Here is a 20,089-nt window from a genome sequence, read left to right as displayed (position 1 = left end):
TATTATTAGGTCATGTTTACGTGATTACTTATGCTTGATGTTTATAGCCTTAGAGGCCAGTGGATTCTAGATATACCTCTGGGTGATGGCGTGGTACTAGGAGTCATGCTGGCTTCTCATTAGGCTTGGTTGTGTCCTTCTGTTTGTAGTTAATCGCTATATGATAACTAACTTACAGTTTCGAGCTCTTGTGGTTTACCTGAGCTGTTTCTATCTTCAGCCTTCTGTTTATTTTTTTGTACTTCTAACTCAAGACTACTTTCATGTTTATTTTTGGTCCCTTCCGGATTATCTATATTCAAGTAAGGTTTTATCTGTATGATTGGTCTTACCTCTAAATGGCATATATACTGGAGCTTGATTGAGTGCCCATGCTGATAGGTGTTTTTCGTTTTCGTGTCTATGTTCTATCAGATCATCTGTTATGGCGTCATGTATTTGGTTTACAGTTACACTATACCTTCTAGTTGGTTGACCTGCGTGACATATGACAAGGTGTGTAATGTGTGCTCAAACATACCTTCCTATGAATTTCCTGTTTGATGGTGAACAAAAGCGCATTCATTTCACTTGGTGAGATGTGTATACGTTTTGAAGGCATAACTTTGAGTGAGATGTGCGGTGTGTCTAGGTCCTGTTGTGATACTCCTGCGATAGTTGACACTGTAGAGTTGACTAGGTGCGGCATGAATCCATTTATCGCTCCTCCCGTTCTATTGGATGTAGCTGCCGTTGCTACTGAGAGCGTGGCGATAGTTGATACTACTACCAGGGTTGATGTCGTTTTCATTCTCTCTGTCTAAAAGTGCACACATTTACTAAAATCCCATGAATTTGCAACATGTTTTGTGATGTAAATATACAGAAATACTCAGAAAACCTTTTGCTGGGAATGTCAGCTTTTTTCGTTTGTGTGTTGTGTCACCTCACACACTTGATGCCATGTTGGCTTTATCGCTCCTGTTTAATACTACATCCTTTAGTAGCATTAATACATTATATTGAATACTAATGAGTGCTCTTTAGAATTAGATCCGATCATAGGATGCGTTATGCTAAATATGCTCGTCAAAGCACGTACGTTGATAAAGATAAGGACAATTACGATCGTGAGGCCAGGGCGTCAAATCGTTTGAAGAATATAACTCTTACTAAACTGAATGCTGCTTATGAGCGTTATACAGCTACTGTTCCTCGGGAATTGCGTTTTAAGGAGTTGCGTAACTCTTGGCATCCAGTGACACCTGATCACCGATCATCCTTGAGTATATCGCAGTGGAATCAGCAGATATCAAATTGGCGCCATTGTGTATATCTATGGAATGGTATAACTGACGCTCAATGTGCGTTGCTATCTAATGCTGTACGTGATGGTGACATCCAGGCATTTTTAGGCATTTGTGAAAATACACTTCTCCCAGAGTCATCTGAAGACGGTTATGCGTCATTATTAGATAGCGCGAGTTCGGGCACATCACTAGCGCCTGTATTGTTCAAGCCAAGTTGGTTTAAAGGCCAGATTACTCATTCTGGATTTCGTACATTAGAGGAGTCGGAATTTTTGAACCGAGCTATTGTGATAAGTAAATCGAGTACTAATAAGCAATTTCATGAACGTTACAAAAGGTATATCAATTCATATTCCAGTAACCAGTGATCTTACCCTGACCGTTTTGGTGCACTATTTGATTTGTATCGCTCTGTATATATAACTCCACCATGTTTGCTTCTACGTTGCTATACGGTCTTCAAAAGATGTCAATTGTGCGCTGCGGCGACACTACTGGTATTATCAAGGGTTGTATTATCGGTTTAGGTCGCAATCGCCACGGCACTGGTAAGATTGGTGACCGCATTAAGGTATCCGTTCGTGCCAAGACTGCTGAGTGTACATTTAGCAACAAAACACCTCGCGGTATAATAATTCGTCGCCGCAAGGAAACTATGCGTCGCGACGGCATGATGTTCAAGTTTGACGAGAATGCTTTTGTTGTAATTGCTAACAACAAACTAGTCGCATCTAAGATCCGCGGTCCAGTTTTGCTGGAAACCCGTCACGCCTGCCGTAATATGGCAAATCGCATATTTTAACAGTACTACATAAATGAAGCTATCGAGTCAATATTAATTGCTTATTGTGTTTTCAGCTGGCATAGGGGAGGCACAAACCGGCAACGGGCTTAAGGGCTACGATCAGACCGACAATAAGTCCGTAAAGAGCAAGGGTTTCGGCGAAGACGAGGGTGAGTACCATACCGACGAACAGCCTTGTTTGCTGTGCGTTGGCCCTGACACCGGCGTCACCTACAATACCGATGGCCAAACCAGAAGCCTGTGGGTCATTATTATATATAATCTATATACTCACCAGTCCACTGAAACCAACGATAAGTCCGGCTGACAGGTGTGAGTATCCAGCATAGGCAGAGTATGACCCGGGATGTCCCATGTTAAGGACGATGATAACAGCCATAATAAGTCCGTAAATACCCAAAACACCAGCCATAATAACTGGGATAATAGATCTCATGACCAGGTCAGGGCGCATGACACCCATGCTGCTGATACCTACACCACTGCGTGCGGTACCGTAAGCAGCTCCAAGACCTGCGATCTATTTAAACACTATAGATGTATAACATACTTGAGAAGACCATGGAAGAAACGGCTCCCATAAGTCCGAAGAAGATTGAGTGCGGATCGCACGGGATTTTAGCAATCTCAGCAGCAGCAGCCATCCTGCAAATAATATAATTAACGCGATATACAAAAATGTTACGGTACACTTAATATGCAGTGCAGCGTGAATATATCGTAAAACCAACCTGAATATATACAAGGGTGTTATGTGTATATGTTAACGTCCGATTAAGGATGTGCTTCGAAATTAATTGCACAGAAGCCTTTAATAAATTACGATTGTAACCTTCTATGATACAATCCAGTGTCGCGTGGATAAAATAAAACTTTTAATGACGCCGGTGTGCCGCAGCGGGCGTTACTGCGCCAAAAGCAGATTACATGTAGGGCACAAATTTCTGGATATACTGTAGAATTTCATATCAAACAATAACAGTGGACTATACATTTGATCCATTGACATCTCTTTCGGTGATGGTCGCCCGTAGTTGCAGCATAGTAGTTAATGGTACCATTTCAACGTAGTACCTTGGATAATAGTGTAATCTGCTAGATGTAGTATGTACGTTTGCTAGTGGTTAATGTAACTACTATTCAATAGATACTTTATTCTCTAGAAGTATTTTGGGTATATCACTGTATAGGATATTCCAGCGTTATGACGAATATAATTTATCAACATTATCTCGCATAGTTACACTCCAAAGTGATTTACAGCGTAGCTGAAATAGAATTTCAATCATATAGTTGCATATTGCCTGGATCTGGAAACAGGGGTCTCAAGTGTAGTATATAAAACAGATATCCCGCTACACACAAATAAAGCGGACCAGTAATCACATGTACATATGTATCTAAAGCTCTTTATCCTTCAAATGTTAACGTTAAGGTATCATGTAGTCACTACTTCCTATGCACGTACACATCGCAAACATAGGTCATCAACGACGAGAAGTAGCCCTAATCATGCATGTTTTATATTATTCCTTATAACAAAGTGTGGTATACATTAATCTGGTGGAATAGCTAGATAACAAAAGCAATTACCGGAGAAAATATATTCCACGTCAGGTGGTCAAAAAATGGTAGCTGTCAACTGATACCGGCTTGCGATAGTAATTAAGATCGCTAGAGTGCAATTAAATGTGCAAAATTCAAAAATATTTGTATATAGTTCAAAAATCAGCAAGGTCGCGTGATATACAGGTATGGAAGATCACGAGTAGTGCAAGTACCGAGCGATCCGCGTCCGAATTTTCCAGGACAATTTCGCACATCGCAATTATAGATCTTAGATATGATTGATATATGTAGCTATATTGGTATATTTTCTCCAATGATATGGGGAATGTAACATTCATGGGGAGCTGCTAAATTCCGTGATGTACGCCCCGCTATTGTTACTAGCAACACGGAAAGCACTCTACATTCCCTCTATATTGCGTTATATAAAACGCACAAAACCTGTTTGCATGGTCACATTGGGTATTTAGCCCATATTGCTAGCGCGCGACAATGGCGTTGCTGATGCTGAATAGGATCTAGATGGCGGCTACTTGAAAGTTGCCACTATTGTAGTGTTTTGTGGGCTGAGTGCCTGTAGGGATTGCTGTGTGGGCTCGAATGCACTATATATTGTAGGTTGTAACTTCGCGCGACGTTGCGGACGTTGTGCCATTTCACGCCATTGCACTTTTCCCGCTTGTGCGTCCATCATGGAAATAATTGGCAACAATGTCGTTGCCAAGGCAACGGACAATTCGTTTGTCAAATCACTTTCCAATGTGTTGCTAACCATTGTTAAGAGGAATGAATCAAGAAAAGGCGTAGTTACACGTTTTCACTCGATGAATGCTCCGCCCATATCGATTTCGGATTATATCAATCGCATAGCTCGGCACGTGCGCTGCAGCAACGAGTGCTTCGTTTTGGCGTTGGTGTACATTGAGCGCATTACGAGGATACATAAAAATTTTGTGGTATCTATCTTGAATGTCCATCGTTTAATAATCACGGCTGTGATGCTTGCTGCAAAATTTAGCGACGATGTTTACTTTTCAAACAAGTTTTATGCTCTTGTTGGTGGTGTTAACGTGACTGAGATAAACTTGTTGGAATATCAGTTTTTGAACATGTTGAAGTTCCAGTTGTATGTAAATGCAATGGAATATGAGAACTGCCGCCTGAGTGTTGAGAAGGCTAGTTACATGGGATCTTTGTCCGCTAATAATTGGGGTCTTTCATGGTACAAACCTCCGGGCGCTTGTTCAGCGGAGTTCTCTGACATGTCTGTTATGGCCTGCTCTCAACCATCCCAACCGTCGTTGACGTCTGGTACGCATTATTGGGATGAGGGTGACATGGATCTACACAATGGAAGCGCACGTGCTGGGCACTACAAGCGTCTTCCTTGTACATCCAGTTATAACAAGGGATCCAGTTTCGGTATTCCCTACGCAGTACCTAGCGTGGAAGAATCATGTGATGTCTATAATGTAGGCAATATGGCAGAATATGGTGCGTCCGTGAACCGCTTCACTCGCCAGGGTACCAATGCACCAACTAGTTACCGCGTGCTTTCTAATGTACACATGCCACAAATGGCTCCAACACCAAGAGTGGGAAATCCTTTTGTAAGCACGCCTGCGAATGATACTATGCATGTGAATAACGATCTATCGGGCGTTTATGGCACTCGAGTTCCATCTGACTTATACTACCCATTGTCCATATACCCAAGCCCAACTGTCAACGGCAAACACTACGCTGACGGCAATTTGGTTCTCCGCAATTCAGGTGCAGTAATGAATCGGATGTACACACAACACGTGGATTATATGGAGCCGGATCACCCTTGGTGGAACCATCCCAAGCGTGCAGCACCGATGGAATCTAAGCCTGCTTACAATACCGAGGGTCCCGAAAGTATGGACGAAGAGTTCATGCCATATGTAAACCCTTTCGAGATGCGAAGAAACGAGAGGATAATCAACAAATGCGCTCCACGATCTGACAGCTGGAACTATAAAGTTCACCGTCAGCTATACCGGTTCCGAAATTTGGTGCCTTTTAACAAAATAAAGGAAGCTGCTTAGCCACGAAATAGATTTTGGTTTAATAGTTTCCCCTTGTATAAAGCTGTTTACATAACGTAGATTATATATGTTTTAACCAGCGTGAGGAAACAATCACGTGTTGTGCGGCGTGTATGGTCCTTGACCCTAGCCAAAGCTAAACACATTTAATTACTAAAATGGAGCATCATAGTGATTTTAACCCCTATGTGAATAACGGAGGGTAGGTGTAGGGTATTTGGTAGTTAAATCCCTCTACAGAACAGTGGTTGCCGCCGTCTGGAACAACTGCGCGGTAATCGCCGCGGACACCCGTTTGTCTATAGGTTACGCAATACATACACGAAATGTATCTAAACTAAAGAAGCTGTAGGTCTATTGCCTTGTCTATAGCGCTCATCAACATAACAGGACCCAGACCTGCGTCATTGGGACTTCGGGTATGCAAGCGGATATGCACGCTCTACATTCCGCCCTAGAGGTAACTATACACATTAGGTTCTATACTTCACAGCGCCAAATCGAGCTCTACCGCTTCAAACACCACAGGGAGCCTGGAATATCTGTTATTGCACAGTTGCTTTCAACCATACTCTACAGCCGTAGATTCTTCCCATACTATACATTTAATATACTATGCGGTGTCGATGAAAATGGTACGGTTGACGTGAGTGGATACATTGTATTTCAGGTCGGGGTATAACCTGTGGTTTCGACGCCATCGGTAACTATGGCTTTGATGCATACATGGCCAAAGGCACCAGCTCCTCGTTAATCATGTCAATACTAGACAATCACGTGGGTTTTGGTTTTGCATATAATATAATGTGTCAATGACTGAATTAAACGTTATACAGTTGACAAGTCGAAACCAACAGAAGCACAACGAGATACAATCGCTAGAGGAACTGATTAACGTTATCAAAGGCGCAATGACCAGCGCGGTGGAGCGCGATATTTTCACAGGTACGTGGCTAAAACACATACTATGTCAATTTAATAGGCGATGCTGCTGAAGTTATTGTAATCGATTCTATGGTACACGATCCCATACGCATGCCCATGCGCGTGGATTAGAGATCACTATTGTACTAATTTACGTCCTACGTTACGTTGTAGCATAACCGGTTGCCGCGGTTGCATTGTGTTGGCGTTGACAAACTGGTTTAACCCACCTGAGAAAACAGGTTGTACCATAGATGCATCCTGCGTTCCCCTAATTTGATTCACCGGCTGGTGGAGGTATTTGAGAGTGCCAGGCTGGGCGTTGGGCACCTGTGGCACACCTTGAGGATAGAATATCTGCGGAGCGTTCTGATTCATAGCGGGAGCCCTAAAAGGAACCCGTGGGTTAACTGCCATATAAGGTACCTGCGGTACAAATGGCAATTGATTACGAGGGTGAATGGGCATCTTTGCACCCATTGAGCGGTGTACGAATTGGTTGTTAAGCATCTGTATACGATGCCTTTCAACGTCCTCTTTGGCTTTACGTATAATGGCATCAATCTCAGATGTCACTTTAGAACGGTCCTTCAACGTGTCTACACCCTTTATTGATTCGAGGATCTCCTTCTTTATACGCCGGCAAGATTCAATGCTAAAGCCAGCACGCTCAGTGTCATCCTCAGTCAAGCCCTCCTTGACGCAAATGAGGTTAAACTTGCGCTCAACTTCATGCAAAAGACCAACAACATCAAGCTTAAGGTTCTTCACTTTGGATATTTCCTTAAGGCGCTCCTCACGATACTGCTCGCAGAGATGAATTAGCTGCTCAGTCTCACAACCCTGGGTAATAGCAATATGGCGCCTCAAACCAATGCTCAACTGCTGTATCATGGCCTCTTCTTCGTTGTCAATACGAGCTAACTCCTGAAGAATACGTTCCTCCTCACCTATGAGGGGCTTCAAGATGCGTAGCACCTCCTCCGAGGTCCGATTTTTGGACCTGCCGTGGGTCTTAGGAGTAAAGGTACACTCAATGAACTCCTCCATCTCGCGCTCCTCCTTAAGCTTTTGACGTAGACGCGCATCCTGCTCCTTTCTCAATTTCTGATGGAGGACCATATTGTGCCACTTCTCATCCCAAACCGATTCCGGCATTTGCCCAGGCGAAGAGTGCGTACTCTCGCCGTCATAATGACGGCAGGGAGTGGAGCCGTTCATTGTATACCAATGACACACTGCAGCTGATATACAGTGGCACGTCAGGTACTACGCGATTTACACAATAACGTTCTAGGGTTAAACTATATTACACCTTTCGAAAGAAAGGTTGATTACGAAATATAGCGATCAATACTCACAGCCAGATTCAAAGTTCAGCGTAAGAGCACCTCTATGTCCTCGCCAGCTCGCGCCGGCACCGACATAACGCCTCCAATAATTAGAACATTCCAGCATAAGTTGTACCCAATTATTACAATTGGAAGGGGTTCAATCTCGTCGGTGACGACCATATGAGCCAGAACGCGAACGATGTCTGTGTTCCCGCTCGCGGCTGCGATCGGTACTGCGCCCACGGCTGTATGGACTCCGGCGACTCCTGTCGTAGTCCCTAATGTGGTGACGCCTGTGTCTACGATGGGAACCACTCCTGCTACGACTACGGTAGTGTGAACGCAACTCTCGAACGCGAATCTTAGATTTCTCACCTATAAAACCATGCTAATAAACAAGCTAGACATACCCTCATGAGATTTGAAAGTAGAGCCATCAAACTTGTCAATGGCATACTCCATGTCACTGCGGGAATAGAATGAAACCTCGCCAACACCACCGCGGAACACATCAGCATGAGCACATTCACCAGCCTCACGCATGTGGTCCTTCAAGTCCTGCCAACTACCAGTTGGTGGCAAGCCAGACACCTGAAAAACAATGTATAAAATCAATACAACGTGATCACATACCTCTACTATATAACGGCCGCGACGAGGGGCGCCAGGACCACGACGACGAGCTGGACGACCATCATCCTTAGCACTAAACGGAGTCTCTACACGTAAACGACGACCCTCATACTCACTACCATCACGGTCCTTAATGGCGTCGTGAGCATCACGAGCGTCCTCGTATTCCAAAAACGCAAATGTACTACCACCCGCATTCTTCTTCAAATCACAACTTATCAGCTTCCCGAATTTACCAAACTCATCTTCAATGTCCTTCTGAGTGCAAGACTCAGGAAGGTTGCCAACATAGACGCGAGCGGATTCCTCTTCACGACTCATGATGATACAGGATAAAGCAGTACCACAAATATAATAAAATGTGTATATAAAGACTATACACAACAAACTTAAAACCCCGATTATAAAGTAAGCAGTATAATACCCTAAGACACGATTATACGGGGAGTAAAGTATGACGCTATCATGGGGTACACCAAAACTAATACGACATATTGCACAAAAGTAGATATATCCAGGCCCAAAGATTAAACGATCTACGTAGCATTGCTATATCTAAACGTATATACGACGCTGGAATCTCCAGGATCATGATGACCATGCCATAGCGTATGGCTGCCAAACTATATAGCAAATATCAAAATTAAAATAGCGTACGATCTTATAATTAACATTATATTTGTAACAAAATACCTCTGAGTAGCCAGAGAAGGCATTTTGTTGTCTAGTGCCATGGAATGTACAACATCATACACTAGCTGGTTATTATTAGCATCTTACATCGTTAACGCCAACACACCTAATTAAAATATGATATAAATGGTGAAATATTGCCATATAATTAGTGTGCTGTGGAACTACGCAGTTATTTCATCCTCCTCCTGCTAGACCTGTGTGGCACAACGCTATTCAGTAAACATAATTAACGATGGCTGACACGAAGCGCAGCGTCGTCATCAACTTTGACGAAGTAAAATTAAAATTAAAACAGCTCTCCAAGGTTTTTGATACTCCAGAATTAGAATCGGTCAATCTCATATTTGTATGCACTGGGAAGAACCAGAACAATGCAAGCGCAACAGCCTCTGAATTGCTCCAGTGAGTTGCTATTCTAGTATAGTATACAAGTGTGTAACATGTTGTCGGTGTTATTCGTGACCTAAAACATGATATTACTCATGTCTACACAGACTATGGCTGACGGGATTCCAATTTCCAGAAACACTCTTCGTCTTTGCTAAAGATGGTACATGGCACATCCTAACTTCCCCCAAAAAAGGTAGGTGACATATAAAGCCTTGTCTAACGTAATCACGTAGCGGTGTACTTGGAACCCATAAAGGAACATCATGATAAATTGATCATTCTCCAGCGCAGCCCGGAAACTCCGGATGAAGATATGCTATCTCAGATCATATCGAATATAGATGTGAGTTTCATGGGATGTAACACCGCAGCCCTTTGTAGAATCCTACCCTAGGAGTGTTCAGTGGAGATAAGCCAATGGGAGCATTTGCCGAAAATTGTATGGAAATAATTGGGTCACACCAGACTTTTGATGTAACTTTCCAACTGACGAATATCATGGCAATACGCACTAAAGTTGATATGGTTAGTACAGTTCAACGATATTTTACGACACTCAGGAAATACAACGGAAAGCTGCACAAGTCAGCTGCGCAGTGATGAAGTCACAGCTTATTAACCAAATTGAAAATATCCTCGACTCTGAAGAGAAGAAAACACATGCTAACATTGTGGGAGAGGCATTCAATGTGTATAACGATACTAAATTCTTGGATAAACTACAAAGGAAATACAACGTAAACCCAAGTGAGATTGAAGTAGCTTACAGCAATGTACAAAGCGGTAACACATTCAACCTGAGTGTCGGAGTCCCTCCCAATGATATGATACTATCACACGCATCTGGAACTATTATAGTCTCTGTCTGCTCCAAATATTCCGAGTTGTTTGCATGCCTCACCCGTACGCTCCTGTTAGATGGGACAGCAAAACATAAGGAAGCCTATACGTTTGCTCTAAGCGCATTAGATTTTGCATTGACCAAGCTAAAACCAGGTGTTACGTTTGGATCCATATACGACGATGTACACAATTTTGTTGCATCTGAAAAGCCCAATTTTGCCGATAGGTTGCTACGATCTGTAGGACACATCATGGGCATTGAATTCACAGATCCGAACTTTACACTTGTCAGTGGGAATGACAAATGCATTGTTGCTACAGGAATGGTCTTCCATATTTCATTGGGATTTGTTCACCTAGATGCTGACGGAAAGGAATTTGCTATATGGATTGGAGATACCGTGGAAGTAACAGATGAAGGTGCTGTAGTGCTAACATCAACCGTCAGCAAGAGTTTAGAGAATATATCATACGAATTAGAGGATGAAGAAGAAACACCGATGCATACAAATGAGACAAAACCACAGAAACAGCCCTCAGTGTCTTCTGAACTGCTACGTGACGCTGATAGCGTAATACTAAAGGAACGCTTGAGGAAACGTGATAGGCCAGGACAAAACCAAGTGTCTGAATCGGAAATTAAAGCTCGAATGGAACGACAATTGCAGCTACGCAAACAGAAGGTAGAAGCCATTGCACGCCGAGTAAAGGAGGAAGGTGGTCTAGCGGGTACTGCAAAACAACGCAACGTAGTGAAAATGGACAAATTGCGAGCATTCTCATCACCCAATACGTTCCCAAGAGATCTTATCCCGAACCAGATTTACGTTGATGTAGTTAACGAGGTTATAATGCTACCAGTTAACGGATACCACCTACCATTCAGTATACTGACAGTTAAAAATGCATCATGTAACTCCGAAGATAACCAAACATACAACCTACGTATCAATTTCCAGGTGCCAGGATCACATACATTCACCTCAAAGAATGATGTTAACCCATTACCAGAGGTAACAGCGGAGAACTCCATTTTCGTTAAAGAAGTGATGTACCGCTCATCCGATAGCAAACACATACAAAACGTGTTCCGTGCAATAAAGGATCTCATTAAGCAGGTCAAGCAACGTGAAACAGATGCTGATGCTAACCGAGTAATTGCTGAACAAGAAAAACTTATGCTTAAAAAGGAAGGACGCCGTATCGTACTGAAAGACCTCATGGTACGACCAAACGTACACGGAGCGAGGCGGATTATTGGATTCCTAGAAGCACACCATAACGGTCTCAGATATGTAGTCAACACACGAGATAGAGTGGACCATATAGATATTACGTACGCGAACATTCGTCACGCTATTTTCCAACCGTGCGAACGTGAGTTAATAGTGTTGCTACACTTCCACCTCAAATCGCCCATAATGGTAGGGAAAAGGAAATCTATGGATGTGCAATTTTACTGTGAAGTTGGTACCCAAATAGATGACTTGGACAACCGTCGTGGAAGATCGTACAACGACCCCGATGAAACATTAGAAGAAATGCGTGATCGTGAAATGAAAAGACGTCTCAATGCTGAATTCAAACAGTTTGTCACACAACTGCAGGAGATGTCTAACCTGGTTTTCGATATGCCATATCGGGAACTCATGTTCAGTGGTGTGCCATCAAAGTCCAATGTAGAAATCCTGCCGACAGCACATTGCCTAGTGAACCTAGTGGAATGGCCACCATTCGTACTGACACTAGAGGATGTTGAAATGGTATCACTAGAAAGAGTGCAACATGGGCTACGCAACTTCGATATGGTATTGGTCAACAAAGATTACTCAAAGGCAGTCAGGCGCATAGACCTTATCCCAGTGGAATACCTGGATGTGCTCAAAAGCTGGTTGAACGAATTGGATATGGTGTGGTATGAAGGAAAGAACAACTTGCAGTGGACCAATATATTGAAGACCATCTTGGACGACGTTGATGCATTCGTCGAGAATGGAGGGTTCGATGGGTTCCTAGGAGAATCAGAAGGTGAAGAGGAATCCCTGGATGATGAAGATGAAGAGTATGAGCATGACAGCGAAGAAGAAGTTGAGGAAGATAGTGATGAGGAATATGGAGATGACGATGAGTCATTGGCAGACGAAGATGAAGAGGAAGAAGACGAAGAATATGAGGATGAAGACGAGGAAGAAGGGCTGTCATGGGATGAAATGGAAGCTTTTGCCAGAAAGGAAGATGATAAACACCGTTATGAGGACGATAATAGCAATCAGCGGTCCAAGAAGAGACGCCGTTAAAAACAACGGTCATGTAACTTCAGTGACGGGGGTATCTATACTGATATGCAAGTACTAATCAACACTATATCGTTTAATAGATGACTGTTTTTGATGCTACCACGTAATACTACCGAGTTCACTACAACTGTAGGTGTGCCTAACCCGCGTCACAAGCGGGCACAACTCGTTGTATATATTATTGTTTTTCCTAGCTGTACGTAGCAAATGTCAAGAAATGGTACAGCGACGCCAATGGGCAACGATGTGTACGAAGGTACATTCCGCCTGGAATGCTACGGTCCGAATGATACCAAGGTAATGCGATATTACAACGGATGTACTTTAAAAGAACTGGAAGTGCGTGATTATTTCACAGCGCGTGCATTAGCCACAACGAATAATGAAAATGACCTAGAGACAGCACTGGAACGCGGAAACAATGAGAACTGGCATATACCAGCGTCCACACTGTGCATGGCTTCTAGTATATGGACACAAAAAAGCGTACCCGTAGAATGGGATGAAGCTAAAAAATATCATATGAATTCATCCCAAGTATTCTCAAAAGCTAGAGCGTTACTGGATTGCCTGCATTCGTCGAAGCGTCTGAACCTTAACCATACAGTAACAGCACATGAAATCAACAATAATGTCGTCAAATATGCAATCAAAGGACGCAATACGCGCCTAGTGGATTGTGCAAGCAAGTCAAGAAAACTAAGTAAGATAATATCGCAATCTATAGGACTGCAGACAAACTTTCTGCGTGTACTATCGGAAATAAAAAAACAATTTAAAGTGCTCCTCAATATACGCAATCTAGTGGATGTATCGTCATTTGACGTCGATTATCCATCGACATTCTCCGTTTTTGTAATATTCTACGATATGGATCTAAATCTAAACCAAGAAAGCGAACCACAAGTATGGGAGTCATGGGATCTGCATAAACTCGTACATCCAGGAAGACCACAACAATGCCTAGTGTCATACTATGAAGACGATAACCCAGAAGCTGGATTATTGACAAAGATGACATTTCCCACACAGGTGTCATACTTTATTGAGCGCAACTTCGCCCTTACAGTTAATGGAGCACACGTGCCAGTATACACCAAAGATGGATGCAACCCAGTTATATACCGCCTCAGAAACGCACAAATGTGCCTTATAGATCGGTTCATATTCATCGCAATATCCCAAGCAGCATTGGAACCACTAAGGTCACAAACACCTATCATTGTGGAAGGTGTTCATGTGTTCGTTAAAAGTATGACATCCGAACGGCTCACTATAGTATTCGAAGGAGAGATGCTAGAATTAGGTTACATCAGCTTTGGCAATGAAGAAGTTGGCGACGTTGTCTGGCGGTTGGTGATAACCAAACTGCGCGACCTGACCATTGAATACTGGAAACGCCAGGTTTACCAAAGAGATCGTCATGAGCTGTGCCTACTCACCTCATTTTTAAAATACACAGTAAAACTTTTCACTAAATTTGTACTAACTTAAACGACAGCCTTTTCCCCATCCCGCGTCAGGTACCGAAGGGCACAGGCCCCATGTGGCCGCTTTACCGTTTTTTCAACATCGCAGCTCACTCTATTGGTAAACGTAGGCTTAATTATATTGTTTCAAGATGTCTGGAAGCCTCAGAAACTATAGTAAGACTTTCAGGAATCCAAAACGTCCATTCGAGAAGGTAAGCCCGCATAGCCCATGATGTACAACGCGTAATAGGAACGTTTGGACCAAGAGCTCAAACTCATCGGTGAATATGGACTAAAAAACAAGCGTGAGGTGTGGCGCGTGCAGTATGTGTTGTCCAAGATTAGGTCAGCTGCCCGTTACCTTCTCACCCTAGACGACAAAGACGTTAAACGCCAGTTCCAAGGTAGGTGTGCTATAATAAGTTGTAATGTGGACTAGGTGATGCTTTGTTGAGACGTATGGTTCGCTATGGACTTATGGGTGAAAACGAAAGGAAGCTGGATTTCGTCCTTGGTCTTACACTCAACAAGATGATGGAACGTCGTCTCCAGACCAAAGTTTTCAAACTTGGTCTTGCTAAATCAATTCACCACGCGCGCTGCATGATCCGTCAGCGCCACATTCGCGTGGGCAAGCAAATCGTCGATATTCCCTCTTTCATGGTCAGAGTTGACTCTGAGAAACACATCGACTTTGCCCTCACCTCTCCATTCGGCGGTGGCCGTCCAGGAAGGGTACACCGCAAGGCTTTGCGTGCTGCTGCCGAGTAGAAGTAACATCTTTTTAAACGTGCTACGTATACTTGTGCCCTCCCCCATATGACGCGCTTATATTAGCTCATTTCATTAAAAATGCAACATACATACAAACAAAATAGGCGAGAGCGTTCTCCTATGCGCCGCCCACGGCAGTATCGTCCGCAGGCTCGCTCTCAACCTGCTGCCTATGATGCTAGGGGTGTGTCCAAAATACATATTCATTGCAATGCTGCACAGAAAAGGATTACAACATGAATCAGACATTTAGAGGAGCATATGAAAATGCTAGAAGGCCGCAAAACAGTGCTGAACAGGAACGATATCGTCCAAGACGCGAGCCATTAGCACAAAGAAAGAGAGCTATCCAACGCCCTGGTCCTTCGACCAACAATTCACAAGGACAAGTACGTAAAACACTTAATAAACGCGCGCGAATCGCACGTAAGAATCCAGTGAAAAAGGCAGTAACGAAAGACGATCTGGTAAGTGGATGGCATAGATACCAATATCATTGATTCCAGGATATGCAATTGGATAAATATATGGGAAATGAAGCCTTCAAGGGACGATTAGATGAACAACTTGCTAACTACTTCGCAGAAGATGGAAACGAAGGAGAGCAAAAAAGTTAAGCAATGTGTACTTCGGAACCACTAAAAACTGGTTCGTACCGCATGTGGAGACCCATGTGATTCTTAATCACTTTACGGTGTAGGATGTGACGGTATAGGTCACCGTTTAACATGTGGCTTTCCAAGTCGATTCCACATCGATGTAGATACTCTTCTACACTGATAAAGGCATCATAAGAGAGTTCAGCGATCCGCTTCGCAGTCAATGCCAATAAAGGTACAGGAGTGTGATAAATGCGACTCCAAAGACCGTATACATATGGGTGCCAAAAGGTCCTAGTTCTCAGAAGAGCGATTAATAAATCAAGGATCATTTGATGTGCAGCGGCAGCAACCGATGTAATCAGCAGTGCCGACAATGCACGCCTAAAGAACTTGCTACAACTTAGATACGCAACCAAAATAGTCTGAATGATCTTGTTATCAGCTTTGGAGTCTTACCGGTAGGGAAGCGTGAGCATAGAGCTTGTACACTTCAGATGGTTGCGCACTTGGAAACAGCAGCGACAAGCTGGAAGGCTGCGATCTTACTATGTCATTGAGAGCCATTATAGAAATGTAATCACTAGCTTCAACCTCGCCAGGTCCCGGTTTAGGTCGGACCAGAATTGTCCCAGGAGGGACGGAAGCAAGCACTGCACATTGCAGAGGCTTGTCTGGAGTACTAACTGCGATATCCCATTCAACATTTTTAACCTGTTACATTATTTTTAAAAATGATTACACATGTTTAATACCTTATGCGGTTTAGAAGATTCGGCGTACCGTCCCTTAGACACTGCGTTTACAGCAGGTAGCAGGAGTTCGCGCAATATTCTATCTTGATAGGCAGCATAAAACGAAATTGCGTCATCAATTTCACTATTGCCAGTTGTTTTATTTGCGATTTCCTGGACGTTTTTATGCGCAAAATCAACAGCATTGTGCAATGCAAACTGCCGAGTCACAGCCAGAGCAATGGCACCTCTGTTGTTACCTTCTACTGTATTACATTGAATGGGAAATGTAATTGATGCGATATTTGGATGCGGAAGGCGGACGCCGTCTACAAGGCAAAATGCCAATGTTACAACCAACTTCCATGCAATGTGTGATTTCATAGATACTACTATAACATTTCTATATGTGTAAGTTACGCTGCCTCGCCCCAAATGTTGTTGTCAAACTCAGTGACGGTGTATGTGTCACCCTCCTTCATGGGTTCTGCACTCTCGTCGGCCCCAGTGTAATCACCTGATTCTGTCTCAACAGTAGGTGTCTTGTTCCTGCAATGAGTTTTAAATATAACGCCTATATCACTCACTTTTTGTACATAGCGTATCCACCACCGGCACCAAGGAGAAGAAGACCTAGTAAAGCACCGCCGGCAATCTTAGTAGTGTTGCTAGTCGAACGTGCTGAATGATATTGAACGTAACATGAACACAAACGTACCATTTGATTCGTCATTTTGTTTTTCGCCCTCGTAGTCCTCAGATTCGGTCACTTCAGCTGAAAAGGTTCGGTGCATTCAACACACAAACTAACCATTTATCCCTGTGTTTTCAGATTCCTCGGGGTGGTTATCATACACATCGTGACTTATTGCATCGGCCTCGCTACTTTGGGGTAAGCCAGTTGTAGATTCACCGCCTTGCGACACGGAAGTGGCGGATCCATAAGGAGTGTTATTCTCTAAAATAGCCGCCCTTTCCTTTTCTTCTTGAAGCTTCAGTTCATGTTGGAGCATCAATTCCTTCCTTAGGTCCTCTTCGCGCTGCATTTCAAGCTTCTTACGAAGTTGGTCATCCTCAGGTATCACATCAGAAGCCGATGGTTCGACGCCATGTCTAGGATCTATGGGCATGGGAATATCCTCGACTGGAATATCATCCATATTTTCGGGGAACTTGATATCCATATCTTTCCTGTGGTTATGTTCTTCATCGGTCTCTTCTACACGAGTATGAGTGGGACTTGATGGCATATCGGTAGTACTTGATGGCATATCAGTGGGACTTGATGGCATATCGGTAGTACTTGATGACATATCGGTAGTACTTGATGGCATATCGGTAGTACTTGATGACATATCGGTAGTACTTGATGGCATATCGGTAGTACTTGATGGCATATCGGTAGTACTTGATGACATATCAGTGGGACTTGATGGCATGTCACTAGAACTTGATGGCATGTCAGTAGAACTTGATGACATGTCAGGGGTGGATGGAATGCTAGAATGAGAATGATCTAAGTCACCTTCCGGTGTAGCACGGCTTGGTTCTGGGTGATCCATATCATGTGGTATAGGTACCGGCGAGCTTGGCACAGGCTCATGATTGCATTCTATGGTGCATGTCTCTGATTGGGGTAAGAAGTTCATCTTCTGATCCTCACATGATTTACCCGGTTGCCCATTCGAGCCATTTACGGGCTTTTCAATCATTCGGAGATCCAAAAGAGCACGAGTTCGTGTACCAGGAACGCCACATTCCCCTTTACAAGATGACCATTCTGCCCATACAGGCTCACAAACAGCGTCCTGAGGTAAAATATCACATACCTCCTTCATTAAGCTGTTAAAGAGGCCCATGATGTCCTTCCAGTTGGTGTGCTTGAACATAGGACAATCCATTACTCCATCACATCCTACTATGCCACGGCATTCAGCAACATTTACATCACCGACACCAATAACCATTACATTTACACCCTCATCACGAAGCATGGCCGCAACCTGTGCGGTGTAACTTCCATCCGAAGATACTCCATCAGTAATCAGTAACAATGCCTTGGGTACATTCTTGCGACCATATGGTAGTATAGCCTTACGAACGTAGTTCAGAGCCCTGCCAGTGTAGGTCATACCACTCCTAGCTTTGGTACCGGCCATCCAATCAAGCTTAGTGAGTGCGAGCCTGGTACTGCTTGCAGCCGCATCCAAAAACGTAAATATCTGGCGAGTTGGAGTTGAGTAAGTGGTAAGCGAAAGACGTATGTCAGTGTTGTCGAGGTCAACGGTATGAATCAAATTCCGCAAAAATGGAATCATCTGACCCTCCCATTGATCATTCGATATACTAGCAGATTCATCTACCACAATCGAAAAGTCAAGTTGCTTCTTGCATTGTTTTCCCTTTGGTGAACCTGTGGCTAATATTTCAATCCCAATTTAACATACCAACGCCTTTGTCCGCAAAAGCATGTAGCCCCGTTGTAGCTAAAAAGGCTAAACTTAACAGGGGCACAGAGGCCAGAATCTTGATGTAACCGATCATTTTGTGTCACAAACTTTTCGAAGCAAAGTTTATTTTTAATCCAGAAAACGATATGCTGTATCGACGTTTAGGTCTCTGCCTTACTATGTAAAATATAGTTGGATCACAAAATTATGATTTCTGTGTGATCCAAAGATGCCATATAACTTTGTATGAACAATAAGTAACATGTTGCCACATGGTACATGACTCAGGATGGCTCCATGCCACGCAGTAACATGAGCCAGATGTTACAATAGATATTAATATGTGCACAAAAGATCTCTAACTGTGCATGCTAGGAAAGTGTGCGCAGTCCTCTTACACAGTAATGAAAAATCCATATTGTTAAAATAACGTCTTCATATGTCAAACGAACTCATATTGACACTTGACAAGCGAACACCATTGCCAGTCCAAAAAATCCAAGATATCCCGATAATAAATATTAGTAATCCTTAAGCTCCTTCAGTGCGTGGATCAGCAGTGTATTTTCATTGCTCCCGCCAACAAACGTGACATTCACCTTGCTTGTGTTCAAATTTGATGTTCCAGAACCCATAACATTGATTCCTGGTATCAAACTAGGACATAATTTCAAAGATATACTGTTAACTGTTTTAGACACGATTACATTGCCGCCATCTACACCTTGAAGCGTAACTGTGGAAGCACTTGAACCATCATTAACAATATCAAATAACTTGGCAGCTTCATCCATTGGTAATGTAGAAGATACACGAGAACGCTTGTCAAATACCTTACTATCCTGGCCTTCGCGCGTCATAGCGGATAGTAACATAACCCTGTAACCAAGATTCTCGTCATTTCGTAACTTAACAGTCAAACAGGCATTCTCAGTGAAGAATGTGTACGTTGGAGGACCAAATTCTACAACGCCATTACTGCAGTATACCCTTCGACTGTAGGCAGCTTCGCTGCGATCACTGAAGAAACGACGCTGACCATATGGCACTCCGTCGCGCCGTAAAATGTCTAGCCACCTAACACATCTATTATTTAGCCTATGAATCATCTTTAGAAAGGATGTAATACAGCAAATACTAATGAACTGTCACAAGTCTACCAGTAAACGCAACCGCAGAGCACCAGAACAACTGCAATGCATCCTAAT

At 43.2% G+C, this 20,089-nt stretch overlaps 15 protein-coding genes across 15 annotated transcripts; 8 read left to right on the top strand and 7 right to left on the bottom strand.

Moving 5' to 3' along the window:
- Positions 1-66: 66 nt before the first annotated feature.
- BBOV_II002770 (putative integral membrane protein) lies at positions 67-879 on the bottom strand. The gene is made up of 5 exons (XM_051767522.1): positions 521-879; positions 461-476; positions 333-419; positions 177-292; positions 67-139 (listed from the first exon to the last, which is right to left on the bottom strand). Exons 1-5 carry the CDS (start codon positions 788-790, stop codon positions 104-106), a joined length of 525 nt encoding a protein of 174 aa, XP_051623139.1. The 5' UTR covers positions 791-879; the 3' UTR covers positions 67-103.
- A 116-nt stretch (positions 880-995) lies between these two features.
- On the top strand, positions 996-1,678 carry BBOV_II002760 (histone RNA hairpin-binding family protein). Its single transcript, XM_001609749.2, has one exon. The coding sequence runs from the start codon at positions 1,046-1,048 to the stop codon at positions 1,655-1,657; it is 612 nt and encodes a 203-aa protein (XP_001609799.1). The 5' UTR covers positions 996-1,045; the 3' UTR covers positions 1,658-1,678.
- A 13-nt stretch (positions 1,679-1,691) lies between these two features.
- BBOV_II002750 (putative 50S ribosomal subunit protein L14) lies at positions 1,692-2,112 on the top strand. The gene has a single exon (XM_001609748.2). It carries the CDS (start codon positions 1,720-1,722, stop codon positions 2,089-2,091), a length of 372 nt encoding a protein of 123 aa, XP_001609798.1. The 5' UTR covers positions 1,692-1,719; the 3' UTR covers positions 2,092-2,112.
- Positions 2,105-2,968, bottom strand: BBOV_II002740 (putative V-type H+ transporting ATPase 16kDa proteolipid subunit). The gene is made up of 4 exons (XM_001609747.1): positions 2,826-2,968; positions 2,645-2,739; positions 2,369-2,607; positions 2,105-2,332 (listed from the first exon to the last, which is right to left on the bottom strand). The coding sequence occupies exons 2-4, from the start codon at positions 2,736-2,738 to the stop codon at positions 2,144-2,146; spliced, it is 522 nt and encodes a 173-aa protein (XP_001609797.1). The 5' UTR covers position 2,739; positions 2,826-2,968; the 3' UTR covers positions 2,105-2,143.
- A 1,090-nt stretch (positions 2,969-4,058) lies between these two features.
- Positions 4,059-5,774, top strand: BBOV_II002730 (cyclin N-terminal domain containing protein). Its single transcript, XM_001609746.1, has one exon. It carries the CDS (start codon positions 4,356-4,358, stop codon positions 5,733-5,735), a length of 1,380 nt encoding a protein of 459 aa, XP_001609796.1. The 5' UTR covers positions 4,059-4,355; the 3' UTR covers positions 5,736-5,774.
- Positions 5,775-5,878: 104 nt separating this feature from the next.
- Positions 5,879-6,805, top strand: BBOV_II002710 (Proteasome subunit beta type-1 family protein). The gene is made up of 7 exons (XM_001609745.2): positions 5,879-5,937; positions 5,976-6,083; positions 6,126-6,195; positions 6,229-6,370; positions 6,406-6,512; positions 6,572-6,680; positions 6,718-6,805. Exons 1-7 carry the CDS (start codon positions 5,894-5,896, stop codon positions 6,789-6,791), a joined length of 654 nt encoding a protein of 217 aa, XP_001609795.1. The 5' UTR covers positions 5,879-5,893; the 3' UTR covers positions 6,792-6,805.
- On the bottom strand, positions 6,758-7,905 carry BBOV_II002720 (uncharacterized protein). The gene has a single exon (XM_001609744.2). It carries the CDS (start codon positions 7,878-7,880, stop codon positions 6,798-6,800), a length of 1,083 nt encoding a protein of 360 aa, XP_001609794.1. The 5' UTR covers positions 7,881-7,905; the 3' UTR covers positions 6,758-6,797.
- Positions 7,906-8,130: 225 nt separating this feature from the next.
- On the bottom strand, positions 8,131-9,052 carry BBOV_II002700 (Serine/arginine-rich splicing factor 9). The gene is made up of 3 exons (XM_001609743.2): positions 8,627-9,052; positions 8,404-8,584; positions 8,131-8,368 (listed from the first exon to the last, which is right to left on the bottom strand). The coding sequence occupies exons 1-3, from the start codon at positions 8,945-8,947 to the stop codon at positions 8,151-8,153; spliced, it is 720 nt and encodes a 239-aa protein (XP_001609793.1). The 5' UTR covers positions 8,948-9,052; the 3' UTR covers positions 8,131-8,150.
- Positions 9,053-9,524: 472 nt separating this feature from the next.
- Positions 9,525-12,975, top strand: BBOV_II002690 (FACT complex subunit (SPT16/CDC68) family protein). Its single transcript, XM_001609742.2, has 5 exons — positions 9,525-9,724; positions 9,817-9,905; positions 9,946-10,055; positions 10,094-10,237; positions 10,273-12,975. The coding sequence occupies exons 1-5, from the start codon at positions 9,555-9,557 to the stop codon at positions 12,850-12,852; spliced, it is 3,093 nt and encodes a 1,030-aa protein (XP_001609792.2). The 5' UTR covers positions 9,525-9,554; the 3' UTR covers positions 12,853-12,975.
- Positions 12,976-13,026: 51 nt separating this feature from the next.
- On the top strand, positions 13,027-14,381 carry BBOV_II002680 (uncharacterized protein). Its single transcript, XM_001609741.2, has one exon. The coding sequence runs from the start codon at positions 13,060-13,062 to the stop codon at positions 14,344-14,346; it is 1,287 nt and encodes a 428-aa protein (XP_001609791.2). The 5' UTR covers positions 13,027-13,059; the 3' UTR covers positions 14,347-14,381.
- Positions 14,382-14,441: 60 nt separating this feature from the next.
- BBOV_II002670 (40S ribosomal subunit protein S4/S9 family protein) lies at positions 14,442-15,132 on the top strand. Its single transcript, XM_001609740.1, has 3 exons — positions 14,442-14,536; positions 14,575-14,728; positions 14,764-15,132. The coding sequence occupies exons 1-3, from the start codon at positions 14,474-14,476 to the stop codon at positions 15,093-15,095; spliced, it is 549 nt and encodes a 182-aa protein (XP_001609790.1). The 5' UTR covers positions 14,442-14,473; the 3' UTR covers positions 15,096-15,132.
- Positions 15,133-15,156: 24 nt separating this feature from the next.
- Positions 15,157-15,760, top strand: BBOV_II002665 (C-terminal duplication domain of Friend of PRMT1 (FoP) family protein). Its single transcript, XM_051766979.1, has 3 exons — positions 15,157-15,282; positions 15,321-15,565; positions 15,605-15,760. The coding sequence occupies exons 1-3, from the start codon at positions 15,177-15,179 to the stop codon at positions 15,713-15,715; spliced, it is 462 nt and encodes a 153-aa protein (XP_051623793.1). The 5' UTR covers positions 15,157-15,176; the 3' UTR covers positions 15,716-15,760.
- BBOV_II002660 (uncharacterized protein) lies at positions 15,695-16,845 on the bottom strand. The gene is made up of 3 exons (XM_001609739.2): positions 16,453-16,845; positions 16,157-16,411; positions 15,695-16,122 (listed from the first exon to the last, which is right to left on the bottom strand). The coding sequence occupies exons 1-3, from the start codon at positions 16,813-16,815 to the stop codon at positions 15,712-15,714; spliced, it is 1,029 nt and encodes a 342-aa protein (XP_001609789.1). The 5' UTR covers positions 16,816-16,845; the 3' UTR covers positions 15,695-15,711.
- On the bottom strand, positions 16,828-19,000 carry BBOV_II002650 (Thrombospondin-Related Anonymous Protein 1 (TRAP1)). Its single transcript, XM_001609738.2, has 5 exons — positions 18,879-19,000; positions 17,243-18,844; positions 17,150-17,206; positions 17,019-17,112; positions 16,828-16,980 (listed from the first exon to the last, which is right to left on the bottom strand). Exons 1-5 carry the CDS (start codon positions 18,973-18,975, stop codon positions 16,848-16,850), a joined length of 1,983 nt encoding a protein of 660 aa, XP_001609788.1. The 5' UTR covers positions 18,976-19,000; the 3' UTR covers positions 16,828-16,847.
- A 367-nt stretch (positions 19,001-19,367) lies between these two features.
- Positions 19,368-20,008, bottom strand: BBOV_II002640 (uncharacterized protein). The gene has a single exon (XM_001609737.2). The coding sequence runs from the start codon at positions 19,988-19,990 to the stop codon at positions 19,403-19,405; it is 588 nt and encodes a 195-aa protein (XP_001609787.1). The 5' UTR covers positions 19,991-20,008; the 3' UTR covers positions 19,368-19,402.
- Positions 20,009-20,089: the final 81 nt, after the last annotated feature.

The sequence above is a fragment of the Babesia bovis genome, chromosome 2, assembly GCF_000165395.2.
Source record: "Babesia bovis T2Bo chromosome 2, whole genome shotgun sequence".
Lineage (NCBI taxonomy): Eukaryota > Apicomplexa > Aconoidasida > Piroplasmida > Babesiidae > Babesia > Babesia bovis.
This window is presented reverse-complemented; position numbering and strand designations above follow the sequence as displayed.